Source organism: Harmonia axyridis, chromosome 6 (assembly GCF_914767665.1).
Source record: "Harmonia axyridis chromosome 6, icHarAxyr1.1, whole genome shotgun sequence".
Lineage (NCBI taxonomy): Eukaryota > Metazoa > Arthropoda > Insecta > Coleoptera > Coccinellidae > Harmonia > Harmonia axyridis.
The window spans coordinates 29,748,096-29,772,911 of NC_059506.1; the positions used below are offsets into that span (position 1 = coordinate 29,748,096).

A 24,816-nucleotide genomic window follows, 5' to 3' on the forward strand; every position below is an offset into this window, starting at 1 on the left:
ACATCGTTTATTGTTATCAGAATATTTTAGGGGCGAGAATAATACAAATGCGAACAGTTAGCTACTTAATGTCCTGAATTCTTGAGAGATAAGCTGGAGCGTAAAAGGAAACAATCAAATCTCAGGGAATCAATTGGAACGGAGTTTAAAAGCGCTGTTAGCTTGATGGGTTAAGAGAACAGGTAAGAGAGATAAGAGGAACGTTAAGAACGAATTTGCCCCCTCCTACGGAATAAGATCACAGGGTCGCTTCCCACATGATCCGAGCAATCAGTCTTCTTCCTACCCTCATAACTCATCCGTCGCAAACCCTTAAAACACGTTTTTTACGCACGTCCTTCATGAGGAATTCAGAATGACGCTATAACATCTCGACTATCGTACTCTACGGAAACACACGTATATATGCCAAATTTGGCATTCGGGTCGACTTTACCCCCATCAGAGGTTCAGTGGTGGCGCTAGATCAAAATTGTTTACGACGGTGACAACAACTTTGCGAGGCTTCACTAATTTTTTTAGAATCTGCCGTGGTACTCAAATAGATCTAAAACTAGTAAGTCAGTAGATCAATTATCTTGATAGATCTTCCTTGTCCACAAATCTTAGTAACTCGAAGATTCATAAAGTTAAAATTGTATGTACTTCATAGATCTATATCGCTTATAGATCCATGTAGCTCACAGATCTATCTCTATCGTCCATTGTTACATATCGACGCAAAAATTCAGGTTTATTGCACTTAAAAGGCTTCAAACACTGCTCAGAATCATTAACACGCTTTTGATCGAATGTGAGCTCGCGGGGCACCCATTTTGCACACAGCTTTCTCATGTACAAATATTCGTGAATGATATGATGTACACGTTCAGATGATATCTTCACAATGTCTGCTATCTCGATCAACTTCACTTCACGGTCATTCAAAATTATTTTCTGAACTTTTTTTATTTTTTCATCGTTGATAGCCTTTTTTGGACGTCCACTGCGTTCGTCGTCTTCGGTGCTCATTTCACGACGTTTAAACTCAGCATACCAATCAATGATGGTTAATTTTCCTTGTGCAGACCCCGGAAACTCTTCATGAAGCCAAGATTTTGCTTCAACTGTATTTTTTCCTTTCAAAAATCAATATATCATCAGTACACGAAATTTTTTTTGTTTCATCTTTTCTGAAATAACAGAAGTAGCTTCCCTCAGAACGCAATATCTTACAAACTTATGGTCGGACTGCTGCCAAATTTTGACATGTATGATATCTTTTTGAAGGTTGGTACTAACTAGAAATCGTATGAATTTAATACTAACATCGCCATTTGTGCATCAGACCGGGGACTTTTCAATTGGCCTAATATGTATCTAGTGGATATATCTTTTTTGTAGCTCACAGATTTATCTGCCACAGTTATAAGCAATCTGCTTCGCAAATCTGTCTTTCTGTCGGTAAGATTGTTTTTGGATGTGTATATGAAGGCTTGGTTAATCTATCGTCTAGAGGTATGATTCGATTACCTGGCCTTTCGTCTTCTTCTCCGTGACTTTGTTCGGGTTGGTAATAATTGAACTCTTTTAATTATTTACATATATTTACAAAGTCACAATTACAATACAAAGTATGTACAGTGCATCCCATTTTGGGTGAGACAGCCAGGTTTCTCGCTTGTTATTTAAGATAGAGCCTTGCGGTTTTCACGTTCCTGTCCTACTTTTTCGTGAAACTCAAGTTGGTCTAATCAGATTTTTCATAACTGTTTCCGTTCAAGAGATACAGGGTGTTTTGAAAATTGATACTTTTCGGACACCTCCTTTATCTCTGAAGTTATTAGAAATAATGCTCAGCTAAAAACTATGTCTGAATCAGAATTCTGCGTAGAATCCAGTGGCGTACTCAATATTTTTTTTCGGCGTATGGTTTTGAAGATTCAACACAAACTTATGTTTTTTTTAATGGAACACCCTATATATCATTACTTCGTTGAATTCGTTATTTTTTTCCCTTCAAAATGATATATGATACTATGTAGGTAGGATGTTCATAAATGTTAAAAAAATACTAAAACGTCAAATAATGATGATTTTTTGTAAATGGGCCATGAATTTTCTATGTTCCAATAAGAGGATTATTACTTTCGATTTTTAAAAGTAGTAGGTCATTGATGACACAAACATCCTTGTTGTTATTATGGCTACTATGCATTTGGGAGCATTGTTTTATCAAGTAGGCATTGGAGGGAAAAAACCAATCTGATCTAGCTGTCATCGCTATAAATTATTGTTATCATTATTGATTCTTCTTTTCTATGGGAAATCCATTGCCCATTAACAAAAAATCATCATTATTCGATGTTTTAGTGTTTTTTTCAACATTTCTGAACATCCTACCTACATAGTGTCATATATCATTTTGAAGGGAAAAAAATAACAAATTCAACGAAGTGATGATACACATGGTGTTCCATTAAAAAAAACATAAGTTTGTGTTGAATCTTCAAAACCATACCCCGAAAAAAAATATTGAGTACGCCACTGGATTCTACGCAGAATTCTGATTCAGACCTAGTTTTCAGCTCAGCATTATTTCTAATAATTTCGGAGATAAAGGAGGGGTCCGAAAAGTATCAATTTCCGAAATCACCCTGTATCTTTTGAACGGAAACAGTTATGCAGAATCTGATTAGACCAACTTGAGTTTCACGAAAAAGTAGGACAGGAACGTGAAAACCGCAAGGCTCTATCTTAAATAACATGCGAGAAACCTGCGAGAAACTCACCCAAAATGGGATGCACTGTACGGTACTGAATTTCGTCTTACTTGAATGTTAATTACTCGAAGTGTCTTCGATTATCACGTCTTCGTCGTACTTCAGGTTACAGTCGTCTCGTCTCTAACTTGTTTATTCTTGTCCGCAAACCGTCTTTACGACGTACGTCTTAAGATGAACGACCGAACTTGTTCTTAACTCATCTCAGACTTAACTTGAACTTACTACCGGCTGGAACTTCCTGACCTCCCCTGAATATCGACTTCCCTTCTTCCGGCTTGACCACACCCTTAGCACCACTCCGATATCGGGGAAAAGTACCAAGTACTGCCCCTAGTGAATAATTCATTTTTATTCGATATTTGGATTCTACGAATTTTAAAACGTTATCCTTGAATCATTTTAGAAGAAAAAAGTGCCATAAACATGGAATCGCAAACTCGTCATTTTCGAGATTTTTCTCAAGTTTTTCCTCATAGCAATTTTCCTTCACAAGATATTCAGCTTTAATTTTGCAGGGATCTTCAAATTTGAGATTTCCATCATTTGTTATGCTAATTTTGAATGCAAATTTTTAAGGTGATATTTCTTCTGGAACATTACCATCTTCTTTTTTTTTGGTGGAACACTGGTAGTTTAGAGAATGTAAAAATAAACTATGGTCCAGTACTACACATTTAAATTTCTTGTAGTTTTGTCATATCTGCTACCGATTTCGAAAAATAAACTTCATAAAATTCTCTGAGTAATCCTCAGGAAATTCCAAATTATTATAGAGATTCAGTTAGTAAGGTGTGATGAATAAATCAATGAATAATTAAGTTTTGGTACTTATTCACCCAATATGAAGTGAAGGTTGATTGGGATTCGATAAACTGGTATAATCATCAGAAGATACAAGAACCTCCTATATCTCCAAAAACCAGTCGTTTGCGGTACCATCTCTCATTTACCTTTGTACCTCCAATTTAGGAACACAGTGTATAATATTTTAAAAACATAAGTACTAAATTCAAACGCAGAACAAAAATAAAATATAAATCGATTGAAAACAGTGACATTACAAATATTTCCTACGACCAGCCACTCATCATGTAGACGTATAGATTTGAAATTTTTCGAATATCTCGAATAGAAATCAAGATATAGCGAAATATTTGAAACGGTAATTTTTCAAAGAGGCCCTTTTACTCGGGAAATAATCCAAGATATCTATGATCTGCTTTCTGATGTCTTATTCCTTCAAAAAAAGAAATCGGAGGTCCTCAAAGATTATATATTTAGATGCTTTCAGTGAGCATCGAATTTGGGACACCCTGTAAAACACTACGCAGCGAGATCGTGCCAAAATATTCCCATCTAACGCCGCCACTGCCACCATCCTAACGATAATAATTCCGCATTTCAATTCATAACCCAGCGCCATCTGGCGTCAACAACCCTCCCTCTTACCATATAGGGGATGCGTGAGCCAAACACAAAACACCCAATTTAGAGTTAGCGTAACCGCTTCTTGTTCTATGGTTCCTAGATTCTTACTCTTGCGTTAATTAACTGGTATTCGGAGGCGGTTGACGGAATCTTCCTCGATTGATTCCCTTTTGAGGCGGTTGTAAACGGAGGAAATGCGGTTAGGACGAGAAGCAGGGGTCCTCGGATTGGATGATGATGCTCCGGAGGGTGTTTTGTTTGATACAAAGCAAATTGTTGCTGCGGGGATACTGTGTTTTTATCTCGACGACTTAGACTATTTCTTCTATTTATGGCCGAGAGCTGAGGTTAAGAGACGTCTTTTGTTTTATGATGGGGTGTATTGTGATAGTTGGCGTTGAGTCTCCTGTGGTGTAAAAAGAGGTAATTAGTTGAGGTTGGTTGGGAAAAGACGAACAGCAATTAAGGTAGTTGTAACTAAATAAGGTGAGAAAATTGTACATTAAATTTGACTATTCAACTAAAACTCTTTTTCGAACTGCCATTTCTCCAGATTTGTCTCAAGTAGGAAGCTATAAGGTACCCATTTCGCAATATTTTTCAGGCAATTTGTTAACTTTATTCATCTCTGACACTTCAATCCAACAAAGTCCTAATAATGATATCCTATGTGCCACTCATTGCTAGTAGTACTACAATATATGACACTTCAGCATTATCAAGTTCGCACTGAAATATTGACTTTTCTGTTACTGCCCTTTCATCCGTATCATTTCTTATTGAGGGACAACCAATTTTTACTGAGCACACTGAAAATGAAATTTGTTGTCTAAAAAATGTCTTCATACAAAAAAAAAATGGTTTTACGGAAATTTTTCGAAATTTTTATGAACAACGAAATTTTGGATCTAAGAGTGATTTCCTCTAGTATTTCACTGAAAATAAACTGTCTCAATTGTTGCTCGTTTTCCGCTATTTCTAGACAAGATATTAGGCCAATTGGAAAGTCCCGATCTGATGCACAGATGGCGGTGCTCCATATGATTTTTAGTTAGTACCAAGTTCGAACGATACCTGTCAAAATTTGACAGCAGTCCGACCGTTAGTTTGTGAGCTACTTTTGTTATTTGACAAAAGATGAAAAAAAATTCGTGTGCTGAAAAAATACAGTTGAAGCAAAATCTTGGCTTGATGGAGAGTTTCCGGGGTCTGCACCAGGAAAACCAACCATCATTGATTGTTATGCTAAGTTTGAACGTAGTGAAATGAGCACCGAAGACGACGAACGCAGCGGACGTTAAAAGAGGCTGTCACCGATGAAAAAATCAAAAAAGTTCACAAAATAATTTTATATGGCCGTAAAGTGAAGTTGATCGAGATAGCATACATTATGAAGATATCATCTGAACGTGTACTTCATATCATTTACGAATATTTATACATGAAAAAGCTGTGTACGAAATGGGTGCCGCGCGAGCTTAGCATCGATCAAAAGCAAAAACGTGTTAAAAATTCTGAGCAGTGTTTGAGGCTGTTTGAGTGCAATAAACCTGCATTTTTGCGTCGATATGTGACAATGGATGAAACATGCTCCATCATTTCACTCCGGAGTCTAATCGACAGTCAGCTGAGTGGACTGCACACGATGAACAGAATCCAAAGCGAAGAAAAACACAACAGTCAGATGTCAAGGTTATGACATCAGTATTTTGGGATGTGCAAGGAATAATATTCGTTGATTACCTCCAAAAGAGGCAGACCGACAACAGTTATTATTATATAGCCTTATTGGGTCGTTTAAAGGATGAAATCGTTAAAAAACGGCCCCATTTGAAGAGAAAAAGGTGCTTTTTCATCAAGACAATGCGCCGTCTCGCAAATCACTGAAAACAAAATTGCATGAATTGGGATTCGAATTGCTTCTGCTCCCACCGCATTCGCCAGATCTGTCCCCCAGCGACATTTTTCCTGTTCTCAGACCTCAAAAGAATGCTCGTTGGAAAGAAATTAAGCGCCAAGAAAGAAGTAATCGCCGAAACTGAGGCCTATTTTGAAGCGAAAGATGAATCGTACTACAAAAATGGTATCGAAAAGTTGGTAGATCGCTAATATCGCTGTATCGCCCATGAAGGAAACTATGTTGAATAATATAATTGAATTTTGCCAAAAAACTGTGTTTTACTATAGTAGACCGGGGACTTTTCAGTTTGCCTGTTAGTCCTCAGCGAAATATTTTGATTTCCAAAAGGTCGAGCTATTTGAGCTTTAGGCATTTGCCTAACTAAATTAAAAACTGAACTGTTATCAAACTAAATTGCTGCTAAACTGTTTTTAAAACGAGAAATCATTGAATGACTGTTACTAATCATAATTTTGAATTGTTTCGTTCTATTTTATCAATAACAAATTGAGTTCATCATCAAACATTTTATTTCAGGCAGACATACACCACGTGGCCCTAACCTACGAATCCGAAGACGAAATTATGGCCAGGATTCGCAACAAGGACAAACAACGTGGTGGGACGCCCCACTACAGCAAACAAGACATCAGGGAACAATACTGCATATCGGAGAGGGGTCTCGGCGCCCTGGAGTCCGACCGTCAGAGCCTTTTCGGCTGTCTGTCGTCCCACCAGAGTTCACCCTGCTCCAACAGGGCCTCCTTCCTTACCGCCTGTGTTCGCCAAAAGGTCCCATCGGACGAGAACCTCTACGAGCTCTACAAGAGGCATCCGAATGAGTACGCACCGTATCCAAAAAAAGCTGCCAGGTGAGTCGACCGACAAAGTGAAACTCCATTATTTTAATCTTCGGTTCGCTAGTTTTAACTGACAGTGTGAACCTTGCTGTTGGCACAAGCCACTATAATAACTTTAATGATGGAATACTGTCAGTTGTAAGAATTAACTACTACTAATTCATTATTTTGAAATGAGCTAGGCAGATCGGATCAATTAGTTCATGAGCCTGAGCTCAAAATTTCACACAATGAAATGTCACCAATACGAATTAGAACAGAATACTCGTTTTATTCAGCACTAGTATTTTACCTTACTGTTTGTATGTATTGATGGGAAATCAATTTACAATCTAGCACCAGAGTCTGAGCAAAGTTAATCATAGATAAAAAATTGAAATTAAAGAAATATATACAACATGTGACATTTTCATGATCTGTCAATATTTACCGAAAAGAGGAGGGACTAAAATAATGCGCGATGTCACCAGAATGATTAAATGATCAGTAAATGCTAGGAGTCCTTTCATAAATAATCCCAATATTAGAGTTTTGTTTCTTTCGTGAGGGTTTATCTGTAGATTTTTTGAACATATATTTTTAAAATACATCAGTGCTTTGTAGGGATACCAAACCATAAATTCTTTTGCAAAAAACGACGTTTTGAACTGAGCAGTCACGTCAATGCTTCTTCGCCAGTTGAGTCGAGAAAAAAGATCCCGGAAGAGTATTCAGAAATCCAGGAAGATAATTCAAAGAAAAAATACTCCAAAAATCTTTTTATGAGGGTTTCAAATTTTATGAAATTTCTGAAAGAAACATCAACTTTCTCTTCCCCTCTCTTTTCCCTTCATATTGCATGTCATGGTTTTTGTCCTCTTCGTGTAGTTTCGTATTCAATCGAAGGATAATTAGTGATGCGTGGATGAATTGAAGTCGATAGGTCTATCAGAAAATGTTTTCGTTGTGTCTTCAAAGTGGAGCATTCTATTAACAGCTTCATCAGGCACATGGTAGTTAGATAATGCAGGACGAAATTATTAAAATCGAGTAAATTCACCGGGGGGCAATGTTTACATTTCAGCCGTGTTAATTGAGTTGACTCAGTGTATGGTGTTTCTGTTCACCTATGGCAAAATCGTGCAAAATACATTCATCAATATGTTCTTCTGTTATACCTTCATCTCATCACCATCAAGCTGAATTAATGCTTCCATATTTAACACTATCTTTCTTTGGTGTTCAGTTGAACAGGCATCAATCCTACTGTTCAATTGCTATCTCCTTTCTTCACATCCATCAATTCTACTCGGGTAAGATGATGACTCTTTTTTTTTGTTTTCGGAAGTTCTGAGATCTCAATGATATTCTACGTCTGTCAGAATTATCGCCATTGAAATTCTAATGAACATATTAGTTAACAATGGAATTGAAAATGAGAAATGAAAGAAGCATTCTCTTAAATGCTCTAACTGGATTACCTTTCTCAATTTGATTATTCAAAAAATATAACTATGCGTTATGAACACAACTCAGTAGTACCAAATTTTCAATAACTTGTAGCCAAATCACCAAAAAATAACAAATGATATAAACCTTCGGATTTTCTACTGGCTGTTTCTCGTTTGTGAAAAAAATGCTAAGGTGCGTTTTCCTGGTCTGAAGTTCCTAAAAAACAATACACTCATAGTAGCAGCATGTTCTATATTTCAAGCGTGCGCAAAAGATGGAATTTTTTACGGATTCGAAAAGAATTCAAGTGGAATGACTGATATTTTCTCCAACACAATAGACAAGCCTTGCATCAATTAGCCTTCCAAAGACCCGAGGTACATTATATGCATAAAAGAATGAGGAATAAAATAAAGGCAGATTACATTTCCGAGCTAGGTACTAATACTATCAAGTATTTCATATGGGAAGAGAAAAAACTTCATCCTTTGATCCATAAAGACATACATATTCATTCGCTTGATGTCAAGACAACCAGCTGATCCTCTTATACCTCAATTCATATTCGTACTGCGTCATATGGGAGGCTGAAACGCATCAAAGGGGGAGATAAACTTGATAATTAATTAACTCCGTCCCCTCTGGACCCTTCACAGTTTAAATTTGGAGTGGAAAGGTGGAAAAGCTTCTCAATCCGAATTCGGTTAATAAACCATATGAGTTATATAAACTATCGTTAATATCATAAATCTCAAATATCATTATAATTTGAAGTTATCAAGTTATTGATAAGAGTCAATATCAATCAAAATATGAATTAAAACTTTTTAAAATTGTTATTTCAATTGAAGATGTTGATTTGCATACCTATTTCACAGAAGAGTAACAGAAGATTTATGACTACCTGCTAAAAATTGCTATCTCTGTGAATCCGTACCAGATTCTTTCACTTAGCCTACGAGTTCCTAAAATCCAAGTTTGGGGAATGAATATACAAGTTTTTAGTTCGTAAATTCAAGTTTTTTAAACTACAAGTCACTAATAAGTAAAAATTGCATAATAAAAATACGAAAATTCTGGAAAGTATGTTTCTCTTCATATTGATTTATTAATTCAATTTATTAACCGTTCAATCAAATTGTACAATTTTTGATAATTTTTTTTTCATGGTTGATTCAATTTTTATTTTCCTTTTTACATTTTTCAATGGCTTCATTGAAGATTTGAGATATTCTACGAGGAACTCATAAACCATTAAGTTTTTTTCATTTTACAAGTTGTTTTCTATCTAAAGCAGATCAAATTTTGAATATTCTTCGTGATACGGGAAATTTATTAACCCTAGTGTAAAATTTGCAGTGTTAAATCATTCATGGAGAAGAAGCAACATCAACCGAAAGATAAAATCGAACTCTCTAAAATTTTTATTTCAATTGTAGAGGTTGATTTGCATACTTATTTCACAGAAGAGTAAGAGAGATCCATGACTTCCTCTTGAAAACTGTACTGTAAATACGTACCGGAGAAACAGTTTATTTTCTTTAAGCCTTCGCGTTGCTAAAATGCAAGTTTTTTTTTCAATAAACAAGTTTTAAGTTTGTATATTCAAGTTTTTTCTAACTATAAGAAACTGATGAGAAAAAATTGTATCAAAAAATGTTAATTTGATTATTCAATTTATGAACCGTTCAATCAAATTGTACAATTTCGGATAATCAATTTTTTTTCTTGGTTCATACAATTTTTATTCTTCTTTTGTCAATGACTTCTTCAAGGATTCGAGATATTCTACGAGGAAATGATAAACCATAAGGTTTTTTCATTTTATAAGTTGTTTTCTATCTGAGGATCTGTTTCAAGGACTCGGAATATTTACATATTCTCTGGAAAAAAATAACTCCCCCTAAAGTGATGAGAGATTTTTCGAGAGAGGTAATCCTTGTACCCGTATTCACATGCATATCCCGCCCACACATGGGCAATAAAGCTGCACAGACCATATGCGGAGTATACATCCGAAATGTCAATTTCACAGTTCGTGGAAGAGGAGGCTCTTCGGTGAATGAGACCTAATTTCGTGGAAAAAGCGTGGGACTATCGTATAATCTGAACGTGCCCGTCCTTGGATGGATTTCAGGAACAAGCGGGATAATTCGTGGGCGTTTCAAGGCGAAAATTGGGGATCACCGGGAATACCGATAATCAACTGCAGGAAATATTTTCAATATGAAAGACCGCTTTGTGAATTACGCTCGAGGCTGTGCTCTTGAAATTCACTTCGAGTGGGATTTCATCAAGATTAATCTCGAGTGTTGATGACAGCTGATTCATTTGAGATGTTTACGGTGTATTTTGTTCCTTCGATAAGTATTCATCAGATGAGAACGTATACAGGGTTGGGGTGAAGAATGGCAGCGAGAAAATATCTTTGAAACTAAAAAGAGTTTTTCTCTAATTCTGTGGTTATTCCGTTCATTCTTCCACATCTTGTAGAACAAAATCGTGCGAGAATATATCAGAAACGCACAGTTTTCATGGTTATATTTTATTATTCTATGTTGGCACTCCGAACTTTCCGCTACGGCTTTATCTGTCAATTCATCAATTTGCCTTAAAGAAATCAGTTCTGCCAACCAACATTTTTCAATGCAAAAATCACTAAATTATATTTATGGAAATATTTCATTAATTTCAATGAAAATGCAATGAATTAGAGAAAATAATGTATAATACTCGTACAGAAGGCTCATTCTACCACTCGTTCATTCCAAAACTCGCCACTTCGTGGCTCGTTTTTGAATTTTGAACTCGTGGAAGAATATCAATGCCTTCTGCACTTGTATTATAAATAACTATTCTGAAACTTTGCAAGAACGTACAATGCAGCTCAATGCTTCTGATGTTATACTCATTGTTTCTAACGTACTTCCGGTTTCAACAATAATGCCATCAATTTTTATTTTTCAAACAGGACACCCTGTATATTTTTGTTATTTCAACTTTAAGTATGACTAAGGGCCAGTTGCACCATTTGCCTAATCGGTGATTAAGAATTCAAACATTGATTACGTTCTAATTTCTCTTTCACCATCTGTCAAATGACGTTTAATGTGGCCTAATTAAGATGTCTAAAAACATGGTGAATGCACTCGTCAATTTTTGAATGGAATGACATTCGACGGAATTGAAAATATTAGTTTTATTTCGTGGCGGCGCCGCAGTGTCATACCTTTCATTTCGATCTTTTTCCCTTTGATTTTGACAGGATACATCAATAAAAATCCGATCCTAGCCAATCAGAAGCTCAAACTAATATTCCCAAAATTGGCAAAACAAAAGCTAATCAGTCCATACACCAGGTTTTTAGACATCTTAGGCCTAATCACCGATTACACTAAACAGGAAAATTTGGACGTTTATTTTCCCGATTAGTTTTGAAGAGGGTTCTTCGCATAGACCTAATATCAATTTGACATTAGATCTATGGTTCTAAGCAATTCAAAACGTCGAAACATATGACTTAATACATAACCTGAACATTATTTCTTTATGGACATAACCTGATGGTGTCACATTGTATGTTTCTGTGTTTGGTTTTGTGAGGAATTTCAGAATTGAAATATGGATTCAGATTCAGATCGTGACTTATCATTCAATGACAATTTATTATAATAATTTGTAATTTATGTTAACTTTGTCATGACAAGAACAGAGAACATTATAGTAGAAAATTGAGGACTGATTTTTCTATGATCACCGTCGATATTTTGAAATGTTGCCAAACATATCTCCTGTTTAGCTAAACATCGATCATTATCAATCTGTGCAATCGGTAGAACTTATAAGTATCGATTAGTACTGAACATTGATCACGTAAACAGCGTGTATTTTTTGAATGGTGCAATTGGCCCTAAGTGCAGTGGAAATAATTTGTAAGAACGACAAATGAAGCACTCTATAATTGGAGAATTGTAAACTTTATTCACTTCAAACTTTGGCAAGGCATTCATACCCAATTTTTTGGTGAGCTCTCTCTACAGACTTTGCGGTGGTTCATCCTGGGACCATTGATCAAATCATCAGTATGGCAACTCGGTTGTCCCTGCCATGTGCACCCTTCACCTTCATAGCAGAACGTGGTGAGTTTGTCGAGAAAGAAAACGGCCAGAAAATTTTTCTTGCAAAATTGCGATTGTTCTGCTGCTTGTATGACAAGTAGTGCCGTCTTGTTTAAAATAATTCCGTCCATTAAAATACTTTATCTATGCTTGGCAACGCAATATATTCACCGTCACCTGATTTCCGAATAAGTATATTCCAATCACACGATCGGCTTAAAAACCGCAACAAAAAGTGACACTCTGAGGATGAAGAGGCTTTTCAACAACCATTATTAGATTTTTCGAGTCCCAAATGCGACAATTCTGCTTGCTAATGTAGCCTTCGAGGTGGAAATGGGCCTCATCACTGAATATGATTTCAGATGAAGATCCGGTTCATTTTGATGCATTTCAAGGACCCAATCAGCGTAAAAACGGTGATCGACCGCTTGAGTTCTTTTGTTGACTGAACTTTAAAAGCCTTAAGTCTTAAGTTTATGCAGAATACGGTGTAATGTAAAGGGTGTTTTTTTTTAGAGCTATAGAACGTTAAATTGTCATAAAACAACGATGGATTATTCGATTGACATGAATTTTATTTATCCGCAAGATAATCTTGTGGCATTACATTTTTAATATGATTTCTGTCATATGACCGCCACGGCTGGCTCGGATGTAGTCCAATTTTCGATGACTTTTTCCAACATTTGTGGCCGTATATCGGCAATAACACGGCGAATGTTGTCTTTCAAATGATAGGGGTTTGTGGCTTATCCGCATAGACCAATGACTTTATATAGCCCCACAGAAAGTAGTCTAGCGGTGTTAAATCACAAGATCTTGGAGGCCAATTCACAGGTCCAAAACGTGAAAGTAGGCGGTCACCAAACGTGTCTTTCAATAAATCGATTGTGGCACAAGCTGTGTGACATGTTGCGCCGTCTTGTTGGAACCACAGCTCCTGGACATCGTGGTTGTTCAATTCAGGAATGAAAAAGTTAGTAATCATGGCTCTATACCGATCACCATTGACTGTAACGTTCTGGCCATCATCGTTTTGATGCAGCAATAGCTTCTTCTGTAAGCACCGTAAGCACTCTGGGGATGCAAGGTATCAATAAGAGTAAACGTGGTGCGAAAACGTTCCATGGTTAATCGAATTAACTGCTCTGATGGACGATTTTGTCGACGATAAAATGGACGTAGTGCGCGATACATATTCCGCACAGAACCATTATTTTCGAAATAAAATTGCACTTTTTCCGAACATTGTTCAGGCGTGATCTATTTATGATGAATTGCCGAACCAAACTAAGAATAAATCACTTGACAGCTGTTAAATCGGTCGCCATCTTGAACAGTAATGCCAACTTTAAGTTATATACCTCGAAAAAAAACACCCTTCAGTTTGAGGAATGTCTTATTCTCAAGATAGACTAGAAATCAACAAACCTTAATTTTCCTCAACTCTATCGATTAGAAGAACTATCTTCTTTGCTGTTTTCAAGCGACCTACACGGTTTCGGAAGAAATTATTCCACCAGTATTACTTTTACTTCTTCACGACAACCCAAAAGTGGTTCAGTTTTGCTAACTGTAACTGCAAATTGTTCACAACTCCTGTAGTGAGTTTTAACAAGTTAAAAACATTGTTGTTGCGTGTATCGTTCCATATGACATAGTTTTTACTAGTCAAATGTCAAAAAATGACATCTTCAAAAGTGACAGTTGCTAGGAGAGTAGGCTATTCAAAATTAAACCACTTATTGGACATCGTCATACTTCATGCTAAAGGGCAACAAATTGACTAGATCTTCAAAATGGTCCCAAGTTGTTCTGGCTATTTGTAGCGTTATATTGTACGAGAGAACATGTGGATTCACTATCGCTATAAGCAATAGATCCAATGCCATAATTCCAAAAGTGTGGTGTGCTTCTAATTTCTAATACTAGCTGCAAAATATTTGGTCGCCTTTACTCTTTTAGTTGAGATATTCTTAGCATTTTCGACGAAATATCGGTATCCATTTGTTCGGATGTATTTACCTTGGTGTTTTTGTGAAATAAATCAGAGTAGGTTGAAGATTGACGAGCACAAAGGAGTTCGAAAGAAGTTGAGTATTGAGTTCGAGGGACAGTGTTTTGTCAGTCAGAGAAATTATTGATAGAACGAATAGAACTACCAATTTCTTGGCATAATTCTAAGAAGGTCCTCATTTCATGCTACTCCTCATTCCTGAACATCAACGTAAACAACCGATATTAAGCTGAAAAAGCTGAGAATGAATTAAAAACAAGTAATATTCCAAGATGCTTTTTATGAATTCAGGAGTTGATCCACACAGTAAATTTAGTTCTGCATACAGAGCTTTCAGAATGAAAATCTTAACTGTCATCTGTACACAATACACCTTGAATTGAAAAAAGCTTATTCTCCCATTCTATTCTCCTGTCAGAATCCATTGTACTTCCACCTAATTCCACAGAGAGGCACACTTTCCTACAACTTCGACAAGAAGTTGATTTCTTCCAAACAGAAAGTTGAATAAAACCTCCGAATTTCCCTAAAGAAAGTTCTTAAACCTTATTGATTGAAAAGTTTCACCCGTCAAGTTTATACACCTACATTTCAATCACTTGAAAATCTATATTCTCGGAAGTTAGGTCCGCTAATTGGTAGAGCATACTTTCCATTTTTTCCATCAGCTTTACATTCCTTCACATGCTCCAGTGCTTCCGCTTTTCTCGGTGAAAATCCTTACTTGCACCTGGAGTAGCGTGCTTCATAAGAGAAATGGGACACTTCTAGCTCCAATTAACTTTATAACTTAGGAAATTATTAAACTGACAGTTGTTGCCAGATCCATGCGATTATGTCCCTTCTTTTTCCTATATTCTGGAGGGCTGGAGAACAGATGACAAGAGGTCATGTAGTGGACACAAGGATTTAATTTGTGTACTCCCACGAGCTTTTGCACTCAGGACATTACGGCATTTTGGTCTGTGTAATTGAATGAAAACATTCAGTGTTTCCTTTTTTTTAATGGAATTGCTTGAGTTTAAAAATGGGAAAGCACTTAATGAATTAATGGTAAAGGAAGCAAGAAGGATTTTTAGGAAAAATGAAAATGTTTATGTTTTAGAGTACTGCATATTTCATTTAGAGTTTATTGCGCCACTTTACTTGAAAGTGACATACACTACTGCTGAAAATTGTTGTTTTCTTCGTCTCATGTTTTTACTTATTTTATGTGAAACACTGGGGAATACAGACTGTTCCTGAATTGGAGGAATAAACAAAAATTACAGATTTTATGAAAGAAAAGTTCTGTTACTTGGGTATGGAAAAAATTATTTTTTCGAGATACAGGGTCTTTGAGTTTAATTTTTTTCAAAGCCTTCACAAGATATACAACTTCAATTTGGCATAGATATTCTAATTCAAAATTGTTATCATGTGATATGCTATTTCCGAATACAAATCCAGCTGATATTCTTCGAAAAGCGACCACTTCTTCCTCCAGAACTCTTTTTGGTGAAACACTGGTAGTCCAGTACTACACTTTTCGGTTTCTTGTACAAGGGCGTACAATATTGCTCTCTGTATTTCCGATTCTGTATTTTCGAAAACCATCTCTCTTCCACCGCCATGCTGGTCTTCGACTTCAAAATCACCGTTCTTTAAACGTTGAAACACTCTCGGCAAGTTTTTTTACTAATAGCGGCCTCACCATAGGTATTTAAGAGCATTCGATGAGCCACAGCCGCAGATTTTTATATATTAAAGAAGAAAATTAACAACTCCCACAAATAAGAGAATTTGGCTTGTGAGCTGATATGTTTAATCGAGAATAACTTCATAATGCAGGCAAAAATCGATTAATATTTCGATGGCGCTATGTTTACAAATACCCAGGCTTATTGTATGACATCTACGTTCTATTTATTCCGACTACCAATTACCGCTACAGCCATCTATTGCGAAATGGCGGAAGCAAAGTTGTACACCTAATACTTCTCTATGTTGACCAATAAAGTCGAATTTTTAAGACAAAATTTGGTTTTACTGATTAGATCCGAAATTTATTGAATAAAGTGTAGTCGTCTCTTCCTAGGAATATTTTCAACTACATATTCTTCTTGGAAATATGCTGCAGCAACCGAAAATAATTAATAATAACGTCTGAAATAAAAAATAACGGAATACGGAAATAACGTAAAATAACATCACAGAATCATCACCGAGAATCCAGAAAAATGACCGATATCTCATCGAGATACCATCGTCGGAGCATCAGAAAAAGCAACGAAAATATCGGTAGAAAACGGAAGCAAATGCGGTATACGCGAACAACTTTTGGAACCTGACTCGTCGACAAAATTGATGGCATTAGATTTCAGGAACGCGATCCGATGAATAACAGTTATTTATGGTTGTTTTACGGGGGTTTTTCGAGAGCTATTTACTAACAGCTCTTATATTTCAGTGGGATTATTCAACGACCGTCCAGCCTTTAGAGAATGTGACATATTTCGCGTTGAAAAATTTTCTGGTATGCTCTTCGAAGTGTTCCGCTCTTATTTTCTCCTATTCGTTCGTTTTTTTCCGTGATGAACGGTTGGAACCAGTCGAGGAAAAATTCCGAATGATTGTTATTTACTGCTTGCAGTGTGTGGAATCTGGAAATGAAGGGTTCTGCAATAAGAGCTCTCATTTTGGTATTGAAAAAGAGAGAGCCGTGAAAGTTTATTTAATTGTGGAGAGTATGGTAATCCATAAAATATGCTCAACGATATCAGCCAAATGATCATCATTATATGGTTGCAGCATCATATCCATTTCATGAAATTTGCCCTGACCAATTCGCATATTTGCGGATGTATGTCCTCTATAACTTCACGAATTCCATCTTTAAGATCTTGGATCGATTGTGGAGCATTGGCATAGATCTTTCACGTAGCCTAAAAACAAGACATCAGTGGCCAATGGACTAGTTTTCATTTTTTTGTTAAGGATTAATTCTGAAAATTTAAGTAAAATGAAACAAAAATGTGGAAGAATCATCGAAATATCTCCAGGAATGAAAAAGTTATGGGACTTTGAAGTTGCACTTGGAAGAATAATTGCATAGTACGCAGCGTCTAGTATGTGACGTCATGCCACTTACACGAGGCGACTGGTATTCGCAGAGTGCTTACGAATTCATTGGTGTACAATCACTTGTGCCGTTCGTGTCGTGTAAAATCGCGTTGTCTCAGGAAAGACACCTATTTAGATCATTCCGAACCCTTACCGACAATATTGAAATCTTTAAATTCACACACAAAAAACAACATACTACACCACTGACATTGCGAACTATCTCCCTCATGTTTTAAAACATAAACAAGACGATATGACGCCCGCCAATATCAAGTCCACTTAGATAGAATTGATTCATACCGGATTTTATACGGGCAGTAAACATTACTTTTTTCTCTTTTTACTTTTTACTCCTCACATAAATATGTTTTGCCATTGATAATGGATAGACTTCAAGAACCAGTACTCAATTACAAAATGTTTATGAAACGTTTTTCAAATAAATCATCGTTATAAGGTGAACCATGATGAAGCAAACTCAAAAGTAGATACTCACTTGAAAAGTTTAACTCCTTTTATTTTAGCACAGACATAAGATGGATTTGAAGAAAAAAACTCCATCACTGCGAATATATCTATTCTAGGCACATTGTCACTTTGTCCTTTCACGAAGCCTTCATCCATTATGATGACATAAAAACAAAACTCGAGTTAAAACTACACTGTACAACTACAAACGGCGCGAGAGCCTAGGCGCGGCTAAGTATTTAAACGTAATTTATGGTTTAGTGATCACAGGCAAGTGACGTGACGTCACAGACGAGTCGGAGACCAAAGACGTTTCGCGCTAAAATACGTAAATTTAAATAATCTATTTCTCAGTCATTTATTGATGGATTTCCAAAAATTTTTCACTGATTTATCAGTTTTGCTCTATATTTTAATTCTATCGTGTCAAATATAGTATTATCAATATCACTAAACTAGTCCATTGTGATCATCTCTTCAAGAAATAATACGACTACGAAACTTTTATTGCAATATTGCGATTGTTTCATTGTGTACGTAGAGCACAATCTACAAACTATCAACACTACGGAACAGCAGTTATATTCTCATTTGTACTTGAGCTACGCATACGGTGTCGATTCTTCACATAACTAACCTGTTCCAACAGCTCAAATTTTTCCTCTAGCTTCAAAAATGACAGCTGCCAAGATATCAGGGTATTCAAAATGATACCTCTTATTGGATAACCCTGTACTTACATCTGAAATCATTTCTACAATTCAAAAACGTTTTTGCAACAAGCTTTCTATTCATTCTTCCCCTCCTCTTCATTCAAGCTGAATCAGGGCCATCGCTAGGGTATAGGCAGATTAGTTGGCACTTGCCTAGGAAGCCAAAATTTAGGGACGGCATTTCAAGATTGATCAACAAAAAACTGATGTGTAGAAATTCAAAGTACCGAATGAGAATGTAATTCAGTTGAAACAACAAGAAGGGAATAATGATGAATTGAACATCAAAAACCATCAAAGGTGACGCATTATGCATCATAAATATTCACATGACGCGGATCCCCCCTCAAAGTACTTTTTAGAAGTTCTTAACGCTAATACTCATGCATTCATCAGGCATTCTCTTTGATACACTTTGCCGACTCTTATAAAGTATTTTGAGGTGGCTCGTAGCTGTTCTAGGAATGAAGTTCCTTCTAAATTCTTCCATCAAAATGTTGATTGCTCAGAGGAATGTAAAATAGTGAGAAAACGGTTCCATTTCACCAGTTCCATCTCATCATTCTGATAAAATGAAACGTGTATTCATTCCTTGCTTCAATCAATTATAATATGTTTAATGTACCAATATGCAAAGTGTGTGTTACATATTTTTACTTTTTTTAAATTCTCCGGCTTTCAAATTTCAAGCATTTTTTCGGCCGTGGGTAATATCTACGATATGAGTCACTTAGAACAAATGGCATTTAAAAACAGAAATGTAGTAACACCAAACTGTATCACAAAAAAATCATTTTGTGAATTATTACGAGAAAGGAATTATAAGAACTTGTTTTCTTAGGAAACACATCTGGAGATGATTTTGAAAAATTTATCGTCAGCGAACTAGAAAAAATCTCTACCACTCAAAAATAATAAATGGAAAAAACAAGATTTTTTTTTCTTACGAATCTTAAAATGATTTAAATTTTCGTACAGGTTTGAAATTGTTCTTTTTTTGTTGATGAATATTTCTCCTATGTTTTATCAAGAATTTTCGAAGAGATACCATCAATGTTTTCATCTCTTTTAAGATGACCTTGATTACCCGATATTAATTTTTGCATTCTGCTGAGTTGACTTATGTTATGGAGGCAAATTGGGTCTCTGCCATATACAATAAACATAGATCGAGGGAGTATACCAAATTTTTACATGTCCCCAACATGGTTAAATTAGGTTGTCGGATTGTGATATATTTTCAAATCCACTATTTTACTATATCGTTATGAATATATATTATATTGATTCATATTTCAATCAATATAATATATATTCGAGTTTTGAGTAAAAAAAACAATTGTTCAACTCCATTTGAAGTGAGCACCTTAAACTCATCTACATATGAGCTGGCCAAAGTGTTAATAACTACTCTATAATAAGAAATTCGGAAAACAACTTCAAAGATGCAGCTCATTTAATAGAAAAACTGAAACATTGAAAACTGGACTCCATCTAGACAACTCGATGGAGTCGCTTTGGGTAACCTCTTAAGCCTAGCCGTAGCAACTCTCAAATGAATCCATCAACTGACTGAGATATGTGGATGACAACTTCGTCATCTGGTCTCACAGTGAATATAATTGAAACCCTTTTTTAAACCAATACTAAGCAATTCATCGTGGAAATTGAAAAATATAGCGCTCTACCATTTCCAGACATGGTCAGATTACGGATTGTGATATATTTTCTACTCCCCAATTTCACTATATCGTCATGAATGTATATTGTATTGAATGAAATATATTTATTTGAGTGATTCCCGATTAAATATGCAAATTTGAATATTTGGAGTCCGATATTTTTCCTAATTGTCTTATTTGAAATAAGCAGAATATTCATTATTTTCTTTATCAACCTGCTGAAATCCAAGGTTTGGCAACTTTTGCTCTCCTAGTGTCATCGGTTTTTTCACATCGTTTGGTGCGCTTGAAGTTTGTTTTCTGGATTTTTGATATATTTAGGTATTTATTTCAATATATTTTGAGGTAATATGAAACGTTGATTCACTATGAGACATAAGAAGTGCGTTCTGTGTGGAGAAACTGGCGAAATGAGTGAAATATCGTATCATTTCCGCGCGCTTCATGTCAAATTAGATAGTTCATGTTAGGGACAAAGTTTGCTTACTGAAAATGACATATGCTCTTTCTATCTATGTTTATTACACTGAGGTATCTGCCTACGGCAGCAGTTTGTCTAGCGATAGCTCTAAGCTGAGCTCCTCCATTATTCCTGAAACTAAAAACCTAAAACTCCCAACAACTATCTCCAACCATTATTCCCTCCAAACCGCCATTTTTACCCCCACTGAAAGCCATATGCACCAAAATTACGAGCGCATTTGTTCTATACTGGAACGAAAATCCGATTAGCGGTGAATCCCCTGTACCAATCTCAGCCCGATAAATTCCCCACGCTGCCTTATGGGGTTATTTGATTTTTTGAACGCATAGCTTTCTATCCTGGTCGTGTGCGTTGTATGCGTTCCCGAACCTTTCGAATTCCCTATGTTCCCCAAGGATTGCGGCAACATATGTAACCGGAATTGTGTGTTGAATATTTGAGTAGTGCAGCGAAGGGACTAACCAAACATTCAGTTTGGTTGGGACGTGGAAAAATAAGGGTTTTTGAATTGAAGAATGCTGTTTTATCGATGGATGAAATGTTTGTGTTGCGTGTTGACGGTAGAGGGTGCTGATTGGGAATTTCGTCGGTTGAGTTTAAGGATGAAGTTGGTTTTTTATTTTTAAGGAATAATCTTTGGAATTGTATGAGTAAAAACAATTTAAACTACACTTGAAAGGTTTACAGTTTATATTCAGGAATTTGTAGAATCCGAAAACCGAATTGAAAAAATCCGTCCGCTGAACACTATGGTAGATTTTGCATGAAATTTCACATTAATAAATATTCACTGAAAACATAAAAGATATTAATTTTGAAATGAATTTCTCGGAGATTTAATCAAATATAGTCCTAAAATCGCAAACATCTATTGGTACTATACATAGAATAATAAACATAGATAGAGGTAGTATACACAATTTTAAAAGTCTCCAACATGGTTAGATTATGTTGTCGGATTGTGATATATTTTCAAATCCACAATTTAACTATATCGTTATGAATGTATTTTATATTGAATGAAATATATTTATTTGAGTGATTCTCGATTAAATATGCAAATTTGAATATTTGGAATCCGATATTTTTCCTAAATGTCGAATTTATAATAAGCAGAATATTTATCATTTTCTGTATCTACCTGCTGAAATCCAAGGTTTGGCAACTTTTGCTCTCCTAGTGTCATCAGTGGATTTACGTCGCTTGGCGTGCTTGGAGTTTGTTTTCTGGATTTCTGATATATTTAGGTATTTTGTTCAATATATTTTGAGTTAATATGAAAAATTGATTCACTATGAGATATAAGAAGTGAGTTCTTTGTGGAGAAACTCGCAAATTGAGTGAATTATCCTATCACTCATATATTTATTTCCGTGCGCTTATGTGCGATTGATAGTTCATGTTGGGGACAACATTCACTCACTGAAAATGACATAATATGCCTCTTCTATCTATGTTTATTGCTCTGAGATACTATATGAAACTCAATATCATATTTTAACGCACTCATCCTAGTATTTATAATTTTGAACTTATAAATTGAATTTAATATTTTCGGATATGATCATTATAATTACAGAATTAGCAATAGAACCTCACAAGATAATTCCAACAGAATGGTGCACGTTGCTCTCATGGAATATTGAGGATCTTTCACTACGTCTCTCTCTTACTCTTTCACTCTTCACATTCTGTTTAGAGCAAATATGGAAAAACGGTTTGCGTCGTTTGCGAATTAAAAGAATATGGTTTTATCGAAGAATTAACGTTTATGTGGATAGAGGGCGCTGGTTGGGAATTTAATTGGTCAAGTTGGACGGTGGTATTTTTGAATTGGATAAATTTGAGAATGATGGAATTTCGTTAAAGCAAACAGTGCAACTGAACAAATATTTGTTTTTACCCATTTAGATGTTTTGGTTCTCATCAAAGCAGGCATATATGAGTAATCGTTTCGATTCAAAGGATAACAAGGATATAAAATTGTAATTGGAATAAGTGGTGTACTCAAATTTAATTGAAACTCATCGTATAGTTCCGGAAAAATGTTGTTGATGGAATAATTCAAAACTATAAACTTGGAGAGAGTATATTTCTATAAGTGGAATAATTAACACTTTTTACACAAACAACTATCAGACGATAGAAACAAAAAAATTGAAATGAAAAAAATTGGAGAAAATGCAGAATTCATTATGAATTCACCCAAGATAATGAATTGATTTGATTGTCTTTTCGAAAACCAACGTAATTCTAGCAATATGTGACCACGCATTTTCTTATAGGAAGAATGGGTTGGTTGGTGTCCGTATATTTCTGAATGTATACATTGATACAAAACTGTTGTTATAAGTTAATAATAAATTCTTATTTCAAATCCAAAGTGAAAATTCTGAACGTCCTCATATGAATTCAATGCAACGTTGAATGAACATGAATATGCCAAATACATGCTATTATGCCCTATGAATGCTGTTATAGTCTGAGTTATGTTGGATATTGCTTTTCCCGCTGCGAAATATGGATACATATATTGGAGCTTAAAAGCCCAATCTGGCCCCATCTAGACGTATTATGTATACTGCTGTTTTGGAACTGTATATGGAGTATATGGAGTAATGTTATTAATTACTATTTGCTACCGTGGTGAAGATCTCATGTTCCTATTTTGCAAATGCACTATCTGAATATCATTATAATCTAACGAGGTAAATATCAGATATTCGCAAAACTCAGTTTTTTGTTTCTTGTGAATGAAAATCGAGATGACAGATGAAAACGGTAAATTTGATTTTCTACAATGTACTTCCACAATTATTGATTGAAACCTGAGTTCTGATTCCATATTCAATAGCAATTTTTATCTGGTATATCTACTACAGAGAAGGCCGTATTCAGTCGCAAATTTCTGTTAAGATAATTTTTTCGTAGGAAAACGTTGAGACAGATCAGTGAGATATACTGTGCTTACAAATTCCTGGGACTACAGTAATTTCCTCAAGCTAGTTGGTAACCCCCTCGAAAATCTTTGATAACAATCAAGTGACACATAATTTCATAGATTTTTTATTCCTGTTTTACGTTTCGGTGAGGAAAACTGGTTGGTACTTCTGAGACAAGGTTGGCCAGATTGGCGAGTTAGAAAAGGAATTTCTCAGTTGAGCTGTTAAGTAAAACTTTAACAGTGCTGTGCCTAAAGTGGGGATGGAATACAAATACAAAGCCTACATAGAACACAACCAGCATAATCTCTAAGCTTCGGAGAGATCTCACAGAGGCCTAAGACAGTCGGAATAGAAACAAAAACATCGCGTGAACAGTTTCTGAATGAATTTTCATTTCATTGGATGTTAAAATTGCATTCTAAATAGTAATAAAATCTATGCACAGCATTTTTTTTGCTACCATATTTGAGGAGTTATTTCGCCACCATTCTAAGGTCTTTTGCTCATCACTCTTCGCTATGGTATTGGTAAGCTGTGACTTTCCCTGTTGTAACGTTCACTGAGTAGATCAGTGCTTCCTGATCTGCTTTCTGAACGCTGCGATGGAGAGGGTCATATACATGTACAGTCAAGTCAAGAAAGGGCCTAATACAAGTCTCTAGAGATATAGAGAATTAGGTAATGTCATAAACACGACACTTTTTTAATAACCCCATCAAAAAGATTTGGAGATGTCGAATCAGGAGATAATGTAGGCCATTCACTAAGACCTCATATTCAATTAAATCATCGAAACGTCTAACACAGAGGATCCGTACAGCAGTAGGAAAGTCTATACCTTCATACCAATTTGGATTCAAAAGCCAAACCTCCACAACTCATCCCCTAACAATTTTA

General features: G+C 35.7%; 1 protein-coding gene across 1 annotated transcript in view; it reads left to right on the plus strand.

The window, feature by feature from the left end:
* Window positions 1-24,816, plus strand: part of LOC123683139 — a 95,490-nt gene that overhangs the window by 70,306 nt on the left and 368 nt on the right. The window contains exon 4 of the mRNA XM_045622037.1: window positions 6,631-6,965. Coding sequence (XP_045477993.1) covers window positions 6,631-6,965 — 335 coding nt within the window. The remainder of the gene's footprint in view (window positions 1-6,630; window positions 6,966-24,816) is intronic.